This window comes from Mizuhopecten yessoensis, unplaced genomic scaffold (assembly GCF_002113885.1).
Source record: "Mizuhopecten yessoensis strain PY_sf001 unplaced genomic scaffold, ASM211388v2 scaffold10829, whole genome shotgun sequence".
Classification (NCBI taxonomy): domain Eukaryota; kingdom Metazoa; phylum Mollusca; class Bivalvia; order Pectinida; family Pectinidae; genus Mizuhopecten; species Mizuhopecten yessoensis.
In genome coordinates, this window is record NW_018408742.1 from 1,579,734 (window position 1) to 1,601,991 (window position 22,258).

General features: G+C 35.2%; 2 protein-coding genes across 2 annotated transcripts; one reads left to right on the forward strand and one right to left on the reverse strand.

The window, feature by feature from the left end:
• Nucleotides 1-948: 948 nt before the first annotated feature.
• On the reverse strand, nucleotides 949-6,503 carry LOC110462725 (protein-S-isoprenylcysteine O-methyltransferase-like). The gene is made up of 5 exons (XM_021516832.1): nucleotides 6,470-6,503; nucleotides 6,099-6,323; nucleotides 4,740-4,998; nucleotides 4,086-4,303; nucleotides 949-3,652 (listed from the first exon to the last, which is right to left on the reverse strand). The coding sequence occupies exons 2-5, from the start codon at nucleotides 6,309-6,311 to the stop codon at nucleotides 3,470-3,472; spliced, it is 873 nt and encodes a 290-aa protein (XP_021372507.1). The 5' UTR covers nucleotides 6,312-6,323; nucleotides 6,470-6,503; the 3' UTR covers nucleotides 949-3,469.
• A 28-nt stretch (nucleotides 6,504-6,531) lies between these two features.
• Nucleotides 6,532-21,898, forward strand: LOC110462726 (exocyst complex component 8-like). The gene is made up of 16 exons (XM_021516833.1): nucleotides 6,532-6,617; nucleotides 8,571-8,726; nucleotides 9,125-9,220; nucleotides 10,199-10,296; nucleotides 10,777-10,919; nucleotides 11,353-11,506; nucleotides 12,064-12,196; nucleotides 13,383-13,529; nucleotides 14,223-14,274; nucleotides 14,818-14,962; nucleotides 16,200-16,380; nucleotides 16,635-16,765; nucleotides 17,930-18,049; nucleotides 18,184-18,286; nucleotides 18,686-18,876; nucleotides 19,592-21,898. The coding sequence occupies exons 1-16, from the start codon at nucleotides 6,557-6,559 to the stop codon at nucleotides 19,754-19,756; spliced, it is 2,076 nt and encodes a 691-aa protein (XP_021372508.1). The 5' UTR covers nucleotides 6,532-6,556; the 3' UTR covers nucleotides 19,757-21,898.
• Nucleotides 21,899-22,258: the final 360 nt, after the last annotated feature.

Here is a 22,258-nt window from a genome sequence, read left to right on the forward strand (position 1 = left end):
AGGCAAAATATCAGTATTTATGATTAAAATTCATTCAAAAGAGCCTGTTTTTTGTTTTTTTTATATTTCACCCCTGTGATTGAAAATCGAACAAAGTCATTATGTTGAACAAATTTTATAGCCTTTCATCTCGGGATGCAACTTGCAAAGTATCAACATCCTGGGACCCATGATTATTCAGAAGAGGTCTTTTAAAGATTTTAAACAAATTTGACCCCTGTATCCTTGAATATAAGTCAAAGTCATTCACTTTAACAAACATAGTAGTCCTTGATCCCAGCATGCTACTGACTAAATATCAACATCCTGAGCCTTTTGGTTATTCAGAACAAGTTGTTTAAATATTTTGAACATATTTGCTCCTTGTGACCTTGAATATGATTCAAGGTCATACATTTAAACAAACTTGGTAGCCCTTGATCCTAGTATGCTACTGACTAAATATCATCACCCTGGGCATTTTGGTTATTCAGAAGTTGTTTAATGTTTTTAACATATTTGACCCCTGTGACCTTGAATATGGATGAAGGTCATTCATTTGAACAAACTTGGTAGCCCTTCATCTCAGCATGCTACTGACCAAATATCATCACCCTGTGCATTTTGGTTATTGAGAAGAAGTTGTTTAAAGGTTTTTAAGACAATTGACCCCTGTGACCTTGAATATAATTGAAGGTCATTCATTTGAACAAACTTGGTAGCCCTTTACCCAAGCATGCTACTGGCCAAATATCGTCTCCCTGGGCAGTTTGGTTATCGAGAAGAAGATGTTTCAAGTTTTTAACATATTTGACCCCTGTGACCTTGAAATTGGGTGAAGGTCATTAATTTTAACAAACTTTGTAGCCCTTCATCCCAGTTTGCTTCTGGCCAAATATCATCACCGTGGGCCTTTCGGTTATTAAGAAGAAGTCGTTTAAAGTAAAATATTGACGCCGGACGATGGACGGACGCCGGACAGACGGACGCCGCGCCACGGCATAAGCTCACCTGGCACAAAGTGCCAGATGAGCTAAAAACAAGTAAATCCTCTGAAAAGAGGAAGAAACACATCCCTGATTATAAAAAGCTGTATTGATTATAAAATTTCAAAATGTTATTTTTTTTTAGACAATTTATGTAATTTTAAGTAACTTCTGTTCTTATTTCCACTGAAATTTAGCTCAGAATTCTATTGCCACCCGCAACCAAATGGATTCAAATTACATAACAATAGGGATTATGAAAGGAAAATATTTTCCAGTAAACGTGACTTAGAAGTGAAAGTTAATATATTAATAGTGAACTATAATTGGAAATTAAAGCTTCTACACAATGCCAAGCTGGAAATCAAAACTTAACACACTACTGGAATGTCTTCTGCACTAAAACCTTACTGTTAGCCACAATGTAGAAACTGTTTCATGATTGAGCAATGCCAAGCTGGTAATCAAAACTAAACACACTACTGGAATGTCTTCTGCACCAAAACCTTATTGTTAGCCACAATGTAGAAACTGTTTCATGATTGAGCACTGCCATTACTACGGTAAATTACATCTGCCATACAAAAAATCTTTAAAACTATGTGTATAGTTACATAATACATAGGAGAGCTCTCAGTCTTTCTCAAACATGTAAAAGGTACACTTCTCAGTCTTCTGTATATTTAACAGGTAAACCTCTCCCTGTTATATACCTATCAGACTAATCCTTCATCATTCTATCTTACAGGTCAACCATAAACATTATGGTACCATATGTCCCATTCAATTCCGTATAGCGTTATCTTTAAACAAAGTACAACAACAAAAATTCAACTCCTATTATAATTTATAATAATTCATTATATGTATTTCCCTACATTTCCTTTCTACATATTTCTAAGAAAACATTTTTTTGTCTATGATCTTATTGTAATATGTATTTGCCTTCTTTAACAGACAAAGTTCTTTGTTGGCTTAAAAATATAGTAAACATATATTTCATCTACTACACCAGAAATATATTATTTACATGGACTCTTCCTAACACAGAATTCATTGTTCATCCCTGTGTTTCCATGAGGTAGAGCGCTATATACTATATACCCTCAGGTGCCGAATAAAAATGATAAGCATTACTTAAAAATGTACAAATATTTCACCAAGTCAAACTAAGGCCAAAAAAAAATGTAGCTGTGTTTTCCGTTTTCCGTATGTATTTTTTCATTTGTGTATTTATTGTACGTGAATGAAAAATTAAATATTTAGTACCATTCATACTTTATTAAAACAATAACATATCTTTAACAATCATGGAAGTAATCAGGAGATTTTCTTCACCGAAAAAAAATAAAAATAAAAAAATAAAATGAAATGTTTTTCCTACCTACCTACCTTATATTTTGAAACATGAAACACACATATATTTTTATTCGGCCTAATCGCATTAACATTGACATGAAATACAGGTGTACATTAATTATTTGCATCAGGTAAACAGGTAATAGTTGATGTGGATGTGGAATATATACAATAAATTTACAAAGAGTAGTTAGACCATGGATTACCATATCACTAGGGTGATCAATTTCAAATATAGAGTACCTTCTAACCCACAGGCAAATTTGAAAAGCTCTGCTAGCCTTACCTATGTTATACCAGCCCCAGATTTTTAGCAAGTGGGATTGTACACCCCTGCTACCACCATTAGCTGACTCCTACCTTTCCAGCAGAGTAAGAATGAATCAGACCATACAACAACATTAATAAAGATATATCAATAATACAGTGTTAGTGCTACCATTATCCCAGGTTCCAGGAAAGAGGTTTGTATGGATGTACTGCAAACCTCTTTTATACATGTCACAAGATTTATATTTTAATATTAATTCATGAGGAGAATAATGGTACCAGTAATTGTAAGTTCAAGTACATATATCTCAAATTTATTGATTTCCTGTCAGCTTTTACAGCTAAATACAGACTGCTTCCCATTGCAAAAAAATGGCTTTAGTATCCCAAAATGATATTTTTTAAAGATATTTTCCGGATTCATTAAGGAACAGGCTGCTTTAAATTTCAGGTAGAAAAAACACTGTTCAAGAATATTATTCAACACTTTAAATCAAAAGATATATCTGTTATCATTGATTTTGTAAATCAAATTCAATGTGAATGAATTATTTCAAGTTTGAAGCCTAATCGTGGAACTTATATTTCAGAAAAGAAATTTTCGAGGATTTACAAAAACTCTATTTTCAATCATTTTTGGACCCCAAATATTTGCTTTGAATTAGATGTATAGCATTGACACAAACTCTTTGTTGCCTTTGAATTACATGTATGTGCAAGCTGGCACGCATCGAAGCTAATGTTCTGTAGAAGAATACTGTATAAATCTCAAAGCTTCAAGAGTTTCTATAAATAACTTTATAAATGGAATTCAACTGAGAAATTAAAGGCATTAGTTTGGTATCCAGGTTATAAGTTTCTAGCTATCACAGTTCCTACATTTCTCCTCTGTACCCGGAAATAAAGGGCAGACCAGTGCCAACTTTCTTCTGATAGTCCAAATAATGTTCTCCAAAAAAGTTGAGCAAATAAATTTCCTCCTCATAAATCCTTTCCTTGAAGAACTTCCATGAGACCATGGTATATCCCACCAGACATACTGGATTGAACAGGATCAGCTGTGAAGCAAACAAAAAAATTATACAGAGTTTTGTTTTTGCATGAATAATTTTGAACAATATATTTTCTGTATTGTACCTGGTACAGTATATTTCAAAAGAGTTTTAGTTTAAGATTTATACAAGTGTTTAAACAAACCTTAGTCACATAGCTGGACAAAGGAAGCAGAAAAAAACATCTTGTGGGTTCAGTTATTTTGAATAAACAAAATTCATGTTTTCCATCTTTTTCAAAAACATATACAAGTAATAAGGCATTATAAGCTCATCTGTAACTTTATCAGGATTTTATTATCACGAAAAATGTTTTAATATTTAAAAACATTCATACTTCAGTTTTTAAAAAATTCAATTAAAATTAAGTTGGTATTTCTACCTTGTTACAGAACTTTATTCCAGAGTATGTCAGTGTTTTCGCTGTTGCATGCCGTACCTGTGTGCCGATACTCCAGTAGAACCAACCAACATAGGAAGGGTGACGGCAGTAGGAGTAGATGCCAGATGTTACCAGTGTGTGGCCATCTTGTTTGATGTATTGGACGTAGTGGTTAAAGTTTGTCCTGGCTGTGAACATACTGGACTTTCGAATTATCTCCCCTAGAACCACAATCAGCAGGCCCACAAAGCTGATTGTGTGGAACTGCTTCAATCCTGTAATAAGGTCAATAGTGCAAGCTGTTTAAATTGTACACTATCACTAAATAATAGATACAGGTAATATTCATGTGTAGCACTATATGTATAATTGAAAATAATCGAATTGAAGAAATAAACATTTGAAAGAGGTGCTACATTAATATGCATAGTAATATTACATGTATACTGCACATCTTTTTCTCCAAAATCATGTTTCAAAGGATATTTTGCAAAGGATTAGTCTGAATATTGATTCATCAATATTAAAAAGATAGATATCTTGCAAAAACGAATATCTTCATTATGTTTATATTTGCCATGAAATAATTCTTTTTTCGTGACAAAATCAAATATGTACCTAACTGGTATATTTTGTAAAACAGAAGTTGTTTACATTTTTCAGTGATATATGGAAATTAATGAAATACTGTTCCAGAACATGAGAACTTACCTGGAGCTATATACCACTCAATAGTAAACTCTAACCAGCTGGCCATGGCTGCCAGTTTGTATTCTCGACTGTGATCCAGGAGGAACGAGTCTAATGTCAGTGAGCGAGGATTGGTTACAGCTGTTGTATAATATTCAGAAAAGTGGAAAAAGCTCAGTGCAATTATGTACCAGCCAAAATAAATCCATGTTGAGCCAGAAAAATTGATAAGAAGCCCAAGTCCAAACACTGTTCCCAAGAACCCCGATCTCACCGCCACCTGGGGAGTAATCAAAAATAAAGTAAACATTTAAAACATGATCTTTACATTTTCATATGTATATGCATTGGGTTATGGTACAGATCCCCACCTCATGGTTCCATTTATATAAATAATACCATATTTTATAAGTGATAAGCCTTATGTTTGGTAATAAGCTTAAAACGCCACTTTTCTATATATACCCTCCTTGAATAGGGTGGGTGCCCAGTAATAAGCCCATCCCCCTTTCTTTAAGTTTGTCTGCATAGGTATAAACAAATGTATTTTTGTACGTTGTACAATACTTGCAATGCATAGACCCCCTGGGCTTATCATCGGTAACATATGGTAGTCACATATGTGGACTGTTGTCAGGGAATCTGTACGGCATGCCCTCGTGAATAGTTACATTATTTTGATTTACCTTGATACGGATGGCCGGGAAATGAGCTTAAAGCTCGTATTGGCCCAATTTAAATCTTTTACATCAGTTCTTTACTAATAAATATGGTATTCCTGTAGGAACTCTATCTAAATCAGAGATTTATAATGATCTATCGTTATAAATCTCTGATTTAGATAGAGTTCCTACAGGAATTAAGTGCACCACAGGTTTTTTTTCCACTAATAAACATATTTTTGAAGTTATAAAAATCAAGTTAAATGCTGTTAATGATTAGAAACAAACTGGGTTCTTTTATGTTTTCACAAACAATTACGTATACGTATATTAAAAGAAGTTGAAGACTTCTATTAGATAGAGATTTAGTCAATTGACCATGTATGTTTCACTCAAAAACACTATTTAGGACAAAACAACCTAGCGCAAAATGACCAGGATTAAGCAATGTTTAAGACGATATGACCTAACACATACAATTGTATTGGCAGTTCATGTAACATTTGTTTTGATGTGGAGAATTTCAATCCTAAATACCTAAATGAAACAAGACATGAGCTGGGTTTAAAATACATTTTCTTAATTTGATTGTAACGTTTTATGATCAGCGCCTTTATAATAATTATCTTCAACTTGTTGAAGTTGGGCAGTATCCCATAGACATAGACACAAGCACATATTTGTCATGCCTAACAACGTGTCACTTAAGCTTCTAAACCTTGTAAACGTCTTTCTGGTTCCACTGGACATTATACAGGACGAACAGGACACCATTGTAACAAGCGATGTAGGCCAACAGTAGTGGAATCCAGAAGTCGTCCCATATTATCTGGAAGATCCTCCCCAGCACGCTGATACATGGTAGCAGTGAAATGCACGCACCCAAACAGAAAGTGAGTAGACTCACTCTTCCTTTCCTAATCGCCGCCATTGCCAGGCGAATCTAAAACCAGAAACCAAAATTCCGAGAAATGGAATGAATATCCATAAAATAATCTGAATATAATCATTCAGTTTTTTACTTGTGAAACAGACAACAATGATAATTTTTAAAAGCAATCTCTACTCAATGATATTTTTTACACTTACATGGAGGAATGGGCTGTATTACTGCTTTCCCTAGATCCGGAATTGCAACAGCTGTCAGTTTGGTTTTAATCTTAGTCATCCACGGAAATGGCCGACCATGGAGGGCTGGCGAGAGTGTTGTCGAAGCAGGATTTTAATCCTGAAAATTGTGAGAACTTGTTGAATTTATTCTGTGTTATTTTGCCTTTTGTTAATTTTAAATGTTTCCTTTTTCCTTAGATTGTCCAGTTTGTGTAGAAGGTCACTTTAGTTGGGGGTTGTTAATGTAAACAAGTGTTCCTGTTCGACATAAATATTGTTGAGAAAGTGGGCGGAGACCATATTTGCAATTTTCCAACATAAATATGAGAGAGGAATACTCCAAGTACTTCTTTCAATAACAGCTGATTCGTTTCTTTGTTTATTATAGTAGCACTGTTTAAGAATCATTCATGTTAAGGAATTATACCATTTGGAATACATGTCGATTTTAGACTGAAACAAATTTAAACTGGACTTGTACATGTCATCTGCAGTTAAAGTGTGGAAATCTTATTGTGCATTCACTGCCCCTCGTAGATTTATTGTCAACAGTGTGCCACGTACAAGTCATATACAGATCAAAATTTGTGATACATCTATACAGATAATCTAATTATTCTGTATATATGTTAGTTCAACGTACAGCATTTTATGGTCTTGAAGGGAGCCATGAACTGTATGAAATGTACGTATACTTGCCAACTGTTCATAGTGTAACAGGAGAAATGCATGGCCAGACCGGGGTTTGAACCCAGGACCCTCCCAACTCTTGGCTAAACATCACTCTCCTTGATCGCGAGCTACACACTAGTTGCCGACGATCGACCAAATCTAGTTCTGCTACATTAACGTATTCCTCCCTCCTTTTTTAAAGTCTTCAACCCTGAAGACACACAAGACCCTATACCACCTTCTGTGGGTATATTCTGTCAAGTGCTCAATTTGTAACAGGAGAAATGTATGGCCAGAGGGTTCAAGCCCTGGATCCTCCAAACTTTACACAGACACTTTACCAATTGAGCTAGCTAGTACCAGCTGCAGGTTGCTGATTACCAACCAATGCCCAGTCTAGGTTTAATTTGATTCTTCCCTTGTCCTCAAGTATACATTGCATTCGTTAAATGAGTGGTTTCGAAATCATCGTTGCATATGTAAATGGCTAAAAATATTTAGGTAGCAGCATACGGTGGCCATGGGTGATATTTTTATACATTGAATAAACCCTGTAATATTACATGTATCAGAATAAAAAAAATATATTAGCACTTAAATTGGCATAATATAAAACATGATGAAGTGGACTATGTGGGCTTCATAATTTAAAAAAAAAAAATGAATTTGGTTTGAGACTACAGTTTTGGGCATTTACAAATCTAGATCTGTGTCTACACAACAAAAGCTGGCTTTTCATGTAGTCTATTTTATGTACTCGGCACATGTGTTAACATTGAGAAAAATCCACCGGAATCACCTATGCTAAAACATGAGTATTTCTGTTACCGACTAGGCGATATTTAATTTCAGACAGATTTTAAGAAAAAAAATCTATTTGAGGGGGTCAAATTTTGGGTTAAAAATGACGATATTTTGCATATTTTGGTGTTTTTTTTATATGGTAACCATGGTTTTCACAAGTTCCAAATCTGGGAAAAACAGTTTTTGAAAAACAATTCAGTCTTCTAAACAAAATGTATTCAAAATGTAGTTTATAAATATATATATATATATATAGTAGATAATAAATAAATAAGTCCTTGCGAAGGAAAATATAGAATAAAAACATAAATTTTTCAGATCGTCCGCTAGGCCTTTCTGCCTTCTACGGATTGATATATATATATGTAGATGTGTTGTGCAGGTTGAATCCACTATCCATGTTTATCTGAGACATGCCCTTTATTTTTAGGATCAGGACATTTCTACAGTACTCTGCTACCTTAGTATATTCAACTGTCGGCCAAAGTTACAAAAAGTTCGTTAAAACTACGTTCCCATGCAAATGTCTTCATACAGTAGTTTGTATTTTGCCTTAGATCTCCAAAATCTAAAAATGTGTTAATTTTTTGCTGCTTTTTTACAGTTGTTGGCAAATTGGCGGAGGGGCCAGGGGGAGAAAGTGATTTGTTGGTTATGAAAACGAAAGTCCAGGTCTTGTCAGACGAAACAGCCCACTCACTCAAGAAAAATGTCTACAAAAATTACTTTCAGTTCATCGAGACAGCAAAAGAAATATCGAGTATCCTTTGATTCAAATGATGTTTATTTTAATCAGTAAGACCAAGTTCGTAGTAATAAAGCAAATATACAGGTATGTATATATGTAGCACCTACGTACCCTATGCTATTTCTAATGATTTGAAGAAAATAATAGACACATTAATCCGTTGATTGATATTCACCAGTTGTATTATTTTTGTATATTTTTTCATCCTTTTTTATTAATTAATTTACCAGTAAAAGAGTGTACATATATACATCACAAAATTTTACTTAACTTGGTCTAATTTTCAAATTGTGAAAACACATTATTCATTCTTAAACTATTACATTGAAGTCCTTTTTTATCGGGTTTATTTATGTTATTCAATATAAAAATGTTTGAAGTTTTGTATTAGCATCCTTAACACTTCCCAGTCCTCGAGGGGGAGATGTACCAGCTCAGTCACACCCTCACAGAACAGAAAAGTCTCATGTCTTCCATGATGGAAATGTCACTGGTCAGTGATAAAGGTCAGTCATAATGTTGGTCAGTGTTAGAGGTCAGTCTTAATGTTGGTCAGTGAAAGAGGTCAGTCTTAAAGTGGGTCAGTGATAGAGGTCAGACCTAATGCTGGTCAGTAATAGAGGTCAATCTTAATGCTGGTCAATGAAAGAGGACAGTCTTAATGCTGGTCAGTGATAGGTCAGACCTGATGCTGGTCAGTGATAGGTTAGACCTAATGCTGGTCAGTGATAGGTCAGACCTAATGCTGGTCAGTGATAGGTCAGACCTTATGCTGGTCAGTGATAGAGGTCAATCTTAACGCTAGTCAGTGATAGAGGTCAGTCTTAATGCTGGTCAGTGATAGGTCAGAACTAATGCTGGTCAGTGATATAGAGGTCAATCTTAATGCTGGTCAGTGATAGGTAGACCTAATGCTGGTCAGTGATATAGATCAGTGTTCATGATGTCAAACATTTGAATCACATTCACATGGTGTTTATATTTTACTCAAAGCTAGATTTAAAGCCATGGCCTCACGATCATGCAGATATTTTTTATACAATTTCCATTTATTTCTTTTAAATTCTGCACAATAAAAACCAAATACTGTTACATTAGGTATTTTTACCTTTGTAACTTTATTAAAAAAAAAACCTAAAAAAAAACCTGTTGGCAATGAAAGATTTCTTGGAAAAATAAATTCAGCCTTATTGGAACACAAAATACACGTCCTTCTAGCCTCAACATGCAAGACTTGGAAGATATATAAGAATCTCAAAAAATAGGACATTTCAGTTGCATGGTCAGAAGAAACATTCCTGAAAAAAAATACTGCAAACTTTAAGTTGATTTATTAAAAGGGAGGTCATTATTTCCTGCAGTGCTCCAGTGCATTTACAGCGATAGTTAATTTAAAGTAAGGTAATTTTATCATATTGTAATATATTTACAGCAATAGTTAATTCAAAGTAAGGTAATTTGATCATATTGCAATACATTTACAGCTATAGTTGAGGAACCAAAGGAACAAGAACAAGATAACCCTGAAGAAGAAACCAGAAAAAACCTGGCCTTCCTCCTGGAGAAGGTCGAGGGCTGTTCTGTAAGTTGTTATTTTAAATTAACACATGTCTTGATTGGCATGTACTTGGACTGATCAATCCTGAGGAGAAACTTCTCATTAAACAAACTTGTTGTGAAGCTTTTCTATACTTCTTTAATTTTCACGTTTTCACAATATGATTGTGTTTAATTAAATGTGGTACAAAAGATAGAAAAACTTCATACAATATTGTCGCATTCGCATTGTCATTGTCAATTTTTACTTTATTCCTAGATAAAAGGTGAGAGAAATAGATTCAATTATTATGTATGTATGGTTGGAAATTTGAAATTCTACACTCTGGAACATAATTTGGGTTCAAAAGCTCGACAAAACCTTGGTTCTAACCCCAGTTATAGAATTTCTATATACCACATAACCACATTTGATAAAAAAAACAATTAACTGTGTGAATATTTTAATTGTCTGATAAGTTATGTAATTGTGTTTGTAATTTGATTGTCATCGTTTGTAAACCAGAGTGTAACAGAGGTCCCTGGCCGACACCTGGTACACAACAGTGACCTGGCAGAACTAGATGCTGAGTCGTTTATGCAGATCCAACGAGTACATTCCTTCCTCCTGAATGACAGCCTGATGATTGCAACATGGCTTCCTAATAGGTGAATATAGAATTATCATTCAGCATTATTATACATGTATAAAGAAATGCCCTGGAAAATTAGATCAATATTAACATGTAAGCTATGTTCAAACCTGTTGGGCTATTAACTTCACATTTTATGTAAATCTGAAAAGTTCCAAATCAAATATTTTCCATATGTTAATTTTGGTTTTCCCAAACTTCAATTCTGATTTTAGATAGTTTTTGAACTACTCCTCTTGAAATTGAATACACTAACCATTGTCTTATATATCACACTTATAAGAAAAAGGCCAAAAGGAAAAGCTCAGTAGTGTTCTGGCCTATGAGAGTATTGATTAATTCGTTCAGCCCTGAAATTTCATAATGAACTGTTCCAACCTTTGAATTGGAGGATTTCAAATGTGTTTTTAGGGGTGAATGAGGTAAGGAGTTTCTGTTTGATTCTGTAGGCGGGGACCAGTGAGGTACAGGTTCCAGGGCCTATACGAGCTGGACAGTCTTGCAGTGGTTAATGTTAGGGATGCTGGACCAGTCAAGAATGCCTTCAAGATACTCATGTTTCCTGACTCCAAGATGTACCAAGCTGATAGTGCTAAGGCCAAGGTGAGCAGGACAGAGGTTGGACTGGAACTGTTATCATTAACTCGTTCACCCCCCGATATATCATAATGACCTATTCCAACCTTTGAATTGGAAGAGTTCAAATGTATTTTCAGGGGTGAATGAGTTGAAAAATTTTGGAAAATAATAAAACCTGTTGTATCTCACTGCATGATTATATGAGGCAACTAATATGTAGTCCCTTGCAGGCCTTATGTTTCCTCCTCTATATAGGGCTCATTTGTCTTAGAAGTTGGCAGTTTGACGTACACTATTGGATGAACCTAGCTCATGTGTCTCCCCCATCATTTTTATGGAATCAACTTTTCTTGATTAGCCAATAATCATTTGTAGTTACATTCAATCAGCACTGGTCATAGACTTCCAAATGATACAAATTAATTAACAAGAATCTCTCAAAGTAGACTCCTATTCCTTGACCTTTTAACACAAACTTGTCTTATGCAGAGACAGTTGTTTGATGTTTTATAATAGACAAACTTGTGATTTAAACAGAGACTGTCGTTTCAATCTGTAACATAAATTTATCATTTATACAGAGACAGTGGCTGGACATTTTGGAGGAGACAAAAAAGAGGAAGGCCAGCAGGGACAAACAGAAGAGGGAGGCTGCCCTTTTCTTAGCAGAACAACAGTTGGTTACCTTGACAACACCTACTGAGGATAGTAATCGTGAGTGTTATATAGATAGATATAGACTTATTAAATTGTCACTTTTATTACAAAACAATATCACCACATTGTGTCCTGATATATAGACCTTCTATTTCAACAACATTACCTTTACTGTAAAGGCATAATATTTCGTTGGGGATTTAATTTTGTTTATTTCGTGGTTTTATGAAAACCACGAAATATAATCCCAACGCAATTTTAAACACACGAAATATAAACGTAACGAAAATTATTAAATAACATATTAATTTTATTACAAATCCATGGAGTAATTACATAAAGACACAAGTCATGATTAACAGTTTAATTATTGTCACAGGCACAGAGGTAAACACTTATAACAACAGCGTGTCAATCAATCGCTGTATTTGTAACACAGTTATTGTTAAACAGGTAACGTCAGCACATGTCAATATTGATAGGCCCCGGTAATCTCGATCAGTCGGAAGCCGCAAAAAATGCACTTTTTGTCATGCACCAGTTCATCCATGCATATGTCGTCATGCCGGTCAATTTAAACTTATTACTTACCAGAAAAAATACAGGGTTTTAAAATATTGATTCCACAAAATATAATCCCAACGAAATTGTCCCCATACAAAAACAACGAAATTTAACCCCACAAAAATATATGCTTTTACAGTATATGTATCGGTGAACCTTGTGTGCAATACTGTCTTTTGAATCAACTGAAATAGTCAGAAAACAATTAGAATAGGTATATTTGGGCCATACACCAAGAGAAGTGAACGTCTTGTAGTAATTACTGTGTTTGTCTTTCCTTCCATTAATTCCTTTCTGTATGATAACTCAAGTTGATAGTTCTGTTTGATTGTTTTTTTCAAACTTGACATGTACTGATCATTTAGGGTGGATTGAAGTCAAAGGCATTGTATGTCGATGTTACTGAAAACAGAATGAAATTCACTGTACATTTGATGTTTCTTATTTGATTGCTATCAAATATCACATACATAAAAGCTGCCAAGAATGACCACTATAAGTCTTTCCTAACACTTATTATTTTTCCATTTCCTCGTGACCACTTCACATACTGTTGCTAATTACTGGTCTGCTATTCCCTACCTGTGCTCTGAGTAAGGCCCTTGTTAACTTGTAGGTGTTTTAGTCATTAAGTGTACATACAGTTTTGAACTTTTGACTTTATTTCTTTTTTGAACAGCATTTGGAGAAGAAGATGAAAGTGAGGCTCTTGCAGCCATAGAAACAGATTTCCTTAATTCTGATTGGATACAGGAACTTCCAGAAGATTTAGATATGTGTATTGCGCAAAGAGACTTTGAAGGAGCTGTAGACTTAGTGGAGAGAGGTATGATTGGTTCAAATATTGACAGAGATAGAAATTTGTTTATAAAATGAAATACTGTCTACTGGGAAAAATTCCCCTAGTCAAATTTTCGCCTTTCACCCATATTATCAACTTTCGTCCAGTGTTAATTTCGTCCCTCACATTAAATTATTTTGTATATTATGCTGTCTACTTATATTTGCTGTCATTATAAATTCACCCTCATCAAAAAGGTGAAATCAAACTGCAGCAAAAATTTCCCCGTATGAAGCATGTTTATAAATGTAAGATAATTTCTCTCTGACTTATAACTGACAATTATCCTGTTTTATATCAATAGAAACATGTTACGATTTGATGTATATATATTATACTGTGCAATTATTCATCTCAGCTCTAATAACTCATTATATACGGGAAATAATTCTTCTGTTGTTTGAGATAACCAGATTTTGAGACAGTGTAGTGGGCAGCAGAATGAAACATTCATTTCAGCAGAAGTTTGAAGACTTATTTTAGTCACACTTTGCGATAGTTTCTTGTACAAGTGTTATATTTTATAAAGTATTATAGTTGATATTGTATGTGTGGAGGTTCCAGTGTATTCTACTGATGATTATTGTGTTGATATATTTTATTTTTTCCTAAAACTTATTATCTAATGAACTCTAGTGATCTGTTTGATTCCAAGTCTTACGATTACCTTCATTTCAGTTAATGAATATTTAAAAGATTGTCCAAAAGTTCCTGCCGTTAAAGAATTCAGGTATGTTGTCAATGTCTGAATTGCGTCTTGGTTTTATAAAAAGTGTTTGTTTTACAGATATTCTGCAGATTATATTAGCAGGCCAGTAATAGTGTTACACCAATATTATTACATAATAATCATACATTCTACAATATATGATGTATATGTACAATAAATAATACTGTTATAGCTATTATGAATATCTTTATTGGATAATTCTGAGGTATTTAAAATGAATGTTACAAGAAATAGGTTTAGGGTATCATTGAGTATAGATAAAATATGATGATGCATGTTGTTTCATTTTTTTTGCAAGATGAAGTTTTTACTGGAAAATTTAAAGGAAAAGATTATGCAATAAAACCAATCTCAGTTTTATTTTCAAAATTTATTAGTGTTAAAATAAATGGACATAAAATTGAAGCATTGTAGTGCGTGTTTAAGAAATTATCTGTACATTGACAACAATCAAAGGCTTATTTTATGTCCTAAATTAGACAGAGAGGTTATTATTGATCACAATGTGAACCTAATGTTAGCATCTATACACATCTCTTTTAGAGCAAGGATTGACCACCGTGTGAAGCAACTAACTGAGGGACTGATGGGGGAGTTACAGGTGTCCCCGGAGCGGTCCCTCAGGGGTGGACCGCGTGCAGCCAGACGCGCTGTGATGCAGCTCATCAGACTTGGCAAGTCTGCACAGGTACAGTACATTGGTGGAGTTAAGTACAAGTGTAGCTCAATACAGGTCAGTGCTGGAGTTAAGTACAAGTGTAGCTCAATACAGTACAGTGCTGGAGTTAAGTACAAGTGTAGCTCAATACAGGTCAGTGCTGGAGTTAAGTATAAGTGTAGCTCAATACAGGTCAGTGCTGGAGTTAAGTACAAGAGTAGCTTAATATAGGTCAATGCTGGAGTTAAGTACACGTGTAGCTCAATACAGCTCAGTGCTGGAGTTAAGTACGCGTGTAGCTCAATACAGGTCAGTGCTGGAGTAAAGTACATGTGCAGCTCAATACAACTCAGTGCTGGAGTTAAGTACAAGTGCAGCTCAATACAAGTCATTGCTGGAGTTAAGTACAAGTGTAGCTCAATACAGGTCAGTGCTGGAGTTAAGTACAAATGTAGCTCAATACAGGTCAGTGCTGGAGTTAAGTACATGTCTAGCTCAATACAGGTCAGTGCTGGAGTTAAGTACAAGTGAAGCTCAATACAGGTCAGTGCTGGAGTTAAATACATGTGTAGCTCAATACAGGTCAGTGCTGGACTTAAGTACAAGTGTAGCTCAATACAAGTCAGTGCTGGAGTTAAGTACAAGTGTAGCTCAATACAAGTCAGTGCTGGAGTTAAGTACACGTGTAGCTCAATACAACTCAGTGCTGGAGTTAAGTACAAGTGTAGCTCAATACAAGTCAGTGCTGGAGTTAAGTACAAGTGTAGCTCAATACAGGTCAGTGCTGGAGTTAAGTACAAGTGCAGCCCAATACAGGTCAGTGCTGGAGTTAAGTACAAGTGTAGCTCAATACAGGTCAGTGCTGGAGTTAAGTACAAGTGTAGCTCAATACAGGTCAGTGCTGGAGTTAAGTACAAGTGTAGCTCAATACAGGTCAGTGCTGGAGTTAAGTACAAGTGTAGCTCAATACAGGTCAGTGCTGGAGTTAAGTACAAGTGTAGCTCAATACAGGTCAGTGCTGGAGTTAAGTACAAGTGTAGCTCAATACAGGTCAGTGCTGGAGTTAAATACAAGTGTAGCTCAATACAGGTCAGTGCTGGAGTTAAGTACAAGTGTAGCTTAATATAGGTCAGTGCTGGAGTTAAGTACATGTGAAGCCCAATACAGGTTTGATATATGAAAAATATATTTTAGGTCCCTGTGTGTCTTAGTATTGTGATGTTCCTCTGTTGATATAGGTTTATAACTTTTTACTTTTTTGATACAGGCTTGTGACTTGTTCCTGAAGAACAGAAGCTCTATTATCAAGTACAACATCCGTCAGCTTAAATTTGAGGGCGCCACCACACTGTATATCCGGCGACTGTGTGATGTGTTTATCCCATGCCTTTCAGAGACAGGCAAAGAGTTTATGAAGGCATTCCAGGACCACTACGGCTGTATGTCGGGTGAGAATTCATTCTGTGACCACTGTATGTCAAGTTACAGCTGATCATGATCAGCTGGCTGTTTCATCAAATATAGTTTCTGATGTAAATGCATGTTAAACTTATAATGGATTAATTAGTCTGTTATTGATAGTAACTACTTTTTATAAGAAGGGGACATTCATATACTGTCCTCATATGACCTTAGCTGTTGCCAGGATGCTAACCCCCCAAACATACATGGAAATTCTGTATTGTTGCTTCTTATGTTACAGCATTTGTTGTTTGGGCCAAGAAGGAGCTGCAGATGTTTGTGTCAACAGTCAATAGACAAGTATTTGGAGGCAAATCGTCCATGTCAGTTATTGCAGAGTGTCTTCACAACGCACGCCAACAGTGTGAAGAGGTGAGTTACATGTAGTTCTAGCAAAATAAATGTGTATCTAACATGGGAAAGATATTGTCAAATAGTGTGACGAGGTTGGTAAGTTCTAAACAGTGTGACGGGTTGGTTAGTTCTGAACAGTGTGACTAGGTTAGTTAGTTCTAAACAGTGTGACGAGGTTGGTTAGTTCTAGACAGTGTGACAGGGTTGGTTAGTTCTAAACAGTGTGACGAAGTTGGTTAGTTCTAAACAGTGTGACGAGGTTGGTTAGTTCTAAATAGTATTATGAGGTTGGTTAGTTCTAAACAGTGTGCAGGGTTTGTTATTTCTAACCGGTATGACGAGGTTGGTTAGTTCTAAACAGTGTGATGAGGTTGGTTAGTTCTGAACAGTGTGACGAGGTTCGATAGTTCTAAATAGTATTATTAGGTTGGTTAGTTCTAACCAGTGTGATGAGGTTGGTAAGTTCTAAATAGTGTGATGAGGTTGGTTAGTTCTGAACAGTGTGACTAGGTTAGTTAGTTCTAAATAGTATTATGAGGTTGGTTAGTGCTAAACAGTGTGACGAGGATGGTTAGTTCTACACAGTGTGACAGGGTTTGTTAGTTCTAAATAGTGTGATGAGGTTGGTAAGTTCTAAATAGTGTGATGAGGTTGGTTAGTTCTGAACAGTGTGACGAGGTTGGTTAGTTCTAAACAGTGTGACAGGGTTTGTTAGTTCTAAACAGTGTGACGAGGTTGGTTACTTCTAGCCAAATATATGACTGTGTATTTAACATTAGGAAGATAGTTTATGTGTTTGGTATGGTAATGTTTCATGACAGACCTAACAAAGAAAGCAATGGTGATGTGGAATGATATCAATGGATTTTACATCACCCACTGTTTACAGACTTAAACTACTGCTGATATTGGCCTATAGATTATAAAATACCAATGGAGAATGAGGTTTTGATGAACACTAGATTTGTCCTTTATAGTTTTGAATATCTTCTGACCAAAATCACTGATGACTAATTCATTGAACATGAAGTAAATTATATGAAGCATGTAGTATTTTGAAGACATACCCTTAATATTTTCTGTAACACTTTTAACCATGCATTGCTGTTTTCCAGACATCATAATTGACACCTATTTACACTACATTGTATAAAGTAATCAGCTGATGTTATATTATTTCAGTTGAGCCAGATTGGCTTGGATGTGAGCTTCCTGTTTGAATCCTTGATTGCCACAGATCTAGAGAGGGTCATCAGAGAAAACAAGGACCAGATCATTGAAGGGGTGAAATATAGAGCTCAGGTAAAAATGTAATTGATTTGGTCGTTACATATTCCAGGGGTGCAGAGAACTAAGTAAATGTAATCCCTGGATTTTTTAAGATGCTATGTTACAGGATTGTAATTTAACAGTATTTTTCATTTGTGTCTTTTAAGGATGATAAATGGCGTCCAATGAACCATCTTAGTCACACAGACTGTCTCAAGTTTGTCGAGGAGATGTCAGCCGGAGGTCTGGATCTCAAAAACTATATCTACGGTAAGTCTTATCTTCATGTACAACATCTACAAAATACCATGACCATAAAAGCTATATGCTGTGTTATAAGCAATGTTCTCCGCAGCTTTAGTCTTGCTATTTACGCCCTCCTTGATCAAGGCCTGACTGCAAATTATAACACAACATACGACATACTGTGATTACATGTGAAGGGCAAAATGCAAGCGCTGCAAATTAAACTTGGATTTTACCAGGGAAGGACCGAAAGGTTATCCAGTATACAGTTTATAATCATCCAAAATGATTGCTACAACGTGTTGGTTGGCTAATAATGGCAATTTAGTTTCAAATATAATTTGCATACGCTATGAGCCTCATTCCACTACAAAAGATGTTTTGTAACATTCCACACTGTTCACTTTGTGTTTGTTATTTTAGATGCTTGTTTCATCAATTTGACGATGAATACTGCCAACTTCTCCAAATCTTGTTTGTCCTTTGCCCACGACGTCCTGTTGGTTCACACACCTGAGATAGATCATCTTGTCACGGAGGCCATCGCTGATATATTCCGTGCAGAGGTCACTCACATAGAGGATTCGATCAGGAATAAAAACTTTAACAGAGAGGTACATTCCTATGTTGCAAGTCTAGAATTCAACAAAAAAAAAAAACTATTTGTACTTTAACTTCAAATTCAGTTTTTGGGTTAATATTTTATATTACAGCATTTTATATTTAATATTCAAAAGTAGTAAAAAGTAGTAAATCATATATATTCCTTGAATCCCTTTTTTAATTAACTATATGGCCAGATAAGGTAATGGGTTCCAACAAATCCAACTATGTTATCATCAGTGTCACTATATTAATTCTATTTTGTTTTTTTTTAAAGAAATATTTCTTTTGAAATTACATCGTTGTTCAAAATTTGCATGTTTGAAAAGAAAAAGAAAAAAATGAAAACAGAAAAACTGCAGGGGTCACACTCAGTACCTTTACATTGCAAAGTCTACACTTAACAATGTTGCCACTCGGGAGTTATAAATTCACATCAAAATTAGCCTCCAATTTATGGGCCAAAAAGCCTAAAAATAGTTGACAGGGCTACAAAATTTTATTACATTGTAGAATACCATATTCTGCTTAAAAAATACAATAATTACTGTATTTGACAAATGCCATGATGATACCAATGCCCTTTATTTGCTTATTAAGATGAAAACATTCATATATGTTACTGAAAAATGGTTTTGAGTTTGAAATTATAATTTCTAACGTCAAAGTTGTTTTTTGTGTGTTTACTACCATTAAAGAGAGGAATTTTCTTTTCTTGTTTTGCAGCACAAATTTATCCTGAAGAATGCCCAGTTTGTGCTGGAAGTGATAATGAGCAAGATAGAAGCCGCATACAAAGAGCAAGGAGTTGTCTTCCCCAAACAATTACTGGACATTAACGGGGAGTACAGACGGCTCAAGTCTGTTGTCAAGTCCCTGGGAGCCAGCTGAAACAGACAATTTACTGGTGCTGTGTCACAAAGGATTCGTTCTGACTTCTTAGGAAACACTAACATTCAACCAGTAGTCCTCCAGATAGTGAGGTTTCAAAAAATTGTGCTGAAATATTCTTTCTGGATTCATGTTAAAGAAACTTTTTGTCTATACAATTATCTATTTCATTTACTGGTTTGTATGCAGAAAACAGCTAGCCTAATTGAATCAGCAATCTCAAAATTCCATAAGTTGCAATTTCATTGAATTTTATTCCATTTTCATGTTATACTTTCCCTTTAATCTAAAATATGATTCAATATTTTCTACCTTACAGATAGTGTTGAAAGTTAAAATCTTCTTCTGTTAATATTATACAATGATGATGGGTACAGGCTTACAGAAAGATACAAAATTTATATACTAAAAACAGTTCACATTTTAAGAAATGTATTTTAATCTTCCTCATTTAAAGACCCTTAACCTTTTCATCTTTGTTTTTCTGTCAGTTTATTTTTTAACCTTGTTTGAAAAGATGTCGCTGCTGAAGTGCGTTCTATATATAGTTAAATTTATTAAATTTTGAACATTTCATCACTTCGGGAAGAGGCCTATGTTGGACCGTGCAATAATTATAAACTACAGAGTTACAGTATATTGTGGCAAGTTTCCTAGAGCACACCTCCATATTAGCCATGATTTTCATTTCTATTAATATTTATTCCTTCAGGGAACCAATAAGTTCCATTAAAATCCTTCTTAAAAGTTGTGTATGCCTATGATCTGTTTGATGGTTGGCTTTTATGGAAGTGTGTTGTTCACCTTTTGTTCTGATAACTATGAGGACTGGCTTCAAAGGAGGTGGGTTGTTCAGGTTTTGTTCCAAGATCTACGAGGATTGGCTTCAACTGAAGTATAATGTTCAGGATTTATTCCAAATCTATAAGGATTGGCTTCAACAGAAGTGTGTCGTTCAGGTTTTGTTCTGATAACTATGAGGATTGGCTACAAAGGAGGTGTGTGGTTCAGGTTTTGTTCGGAGATCTACGAGGATTGGCTTCAACTGAAGTATAATGTTCAGGTTTTATTCCAAATCTTTAAGGATTGGCTTCAACAGAAGTGTGTCGTTCAGGTTTTGTTCTGATAACCATGAGGATTGGCTTCAAAGGAGGTGTGTTGTTCAGGATTTGTTCGGAGATCTACGAGGATTGGCTTCAACTGAAGTATATTGTTCAGGTTTTATTCCGAGATCTATATGGAATTGGCTTCAACAGAAGTGTGTCGTTCAGGTTTTGTTCTGATAACTATGAGGATTGGCTACAAAGGAGGTGTGTGGTTCAGGTTTTGTTCGGAGATCTACGAGGATTGGCTTCAACTGAAGTATATTTTTCAGGTTTTACTCCGAGATCTACAAGGATTGGCTTCAACAGAAGTGTGTTGTTCGCATTTTGTTCTGATAACTATGAGGACTGGCTTCAAAGGAGGTGGGTTGTTCAGGTTTTGTTCCAAGATCTACGAGGATTGGCTTCAACTGAAGTATATTTTTCAGGTTTTACTCCGAGATCTACAAGGATTGGCTTCAATTGAAGTATAATGTTCAGGTTTTATTCCAAATCTTTAAGGATTGGCTTCAACAGAAGTGTGTTGTTCGCATTTTGTTCTGATAACTATGAGGACTGGCTTCAAAGGAGGGGTGTTGTTCAGGTTTTGTTCGGAGATCTACGAGGATTGGCTTCAACTGAAGTATATTGTTCAGGTTTTATTCCGAGATCTACAAGGATTGGCTTCAACTGAAGTATATTGTTCAGGTTTTATTCCGAGATCTATAAGGAATTGGCTTCAACAGAAGTGTGTCGTTCAGGTTTTGTTCAGACATCTAGGAGGATTGGCTTCGAAGGAGGTGTGTTGTTCAGGTTTTGTGCACGTTTTGTTCCGAGAACTACAAGGATTGGTTTTATGAAAGTTTGTTGTACATGTGACGTTCCACGATTTGTGAGGATTAGTTTATAATGGTTTGGTGTGGCGGGAAACTGTAAGTGTCGTTTTATGTTGTGATGTATATCATCTCACCAGATTTCATTTACAAGGAAATACCATGTATTTCTATAACTTTAATGTTGCTTTGTGTATTTGTCATAATAAATGATGTTAAACTGGAAAGTCTGAATTTCTTGATGTTACTTTGAGCCAGAAAATGTTTGCCACAGTTTAACTTTACCCCTCCATAATGAGGGCAAATTGATTAAGACTGGTAATATCAATACACACCATACTGTACTGAAATTACAAGTGAAACGAGAAAACAACACTAGGTAAATATGGGTTTTACCAGTATGGACAAATTTTACCTGGTATACACATATGACTAGAGCTGTCACAATACACTTTACCTACGATTCGATACGTATCTCGATATTTGTACCACGATTCCATTATTTCGATTTAATACACCTTTGCTTTAAAATATAAACAAAATGAGATATACAAGCCGTCGATACACGGAAACCTGCAGTGTTTCCA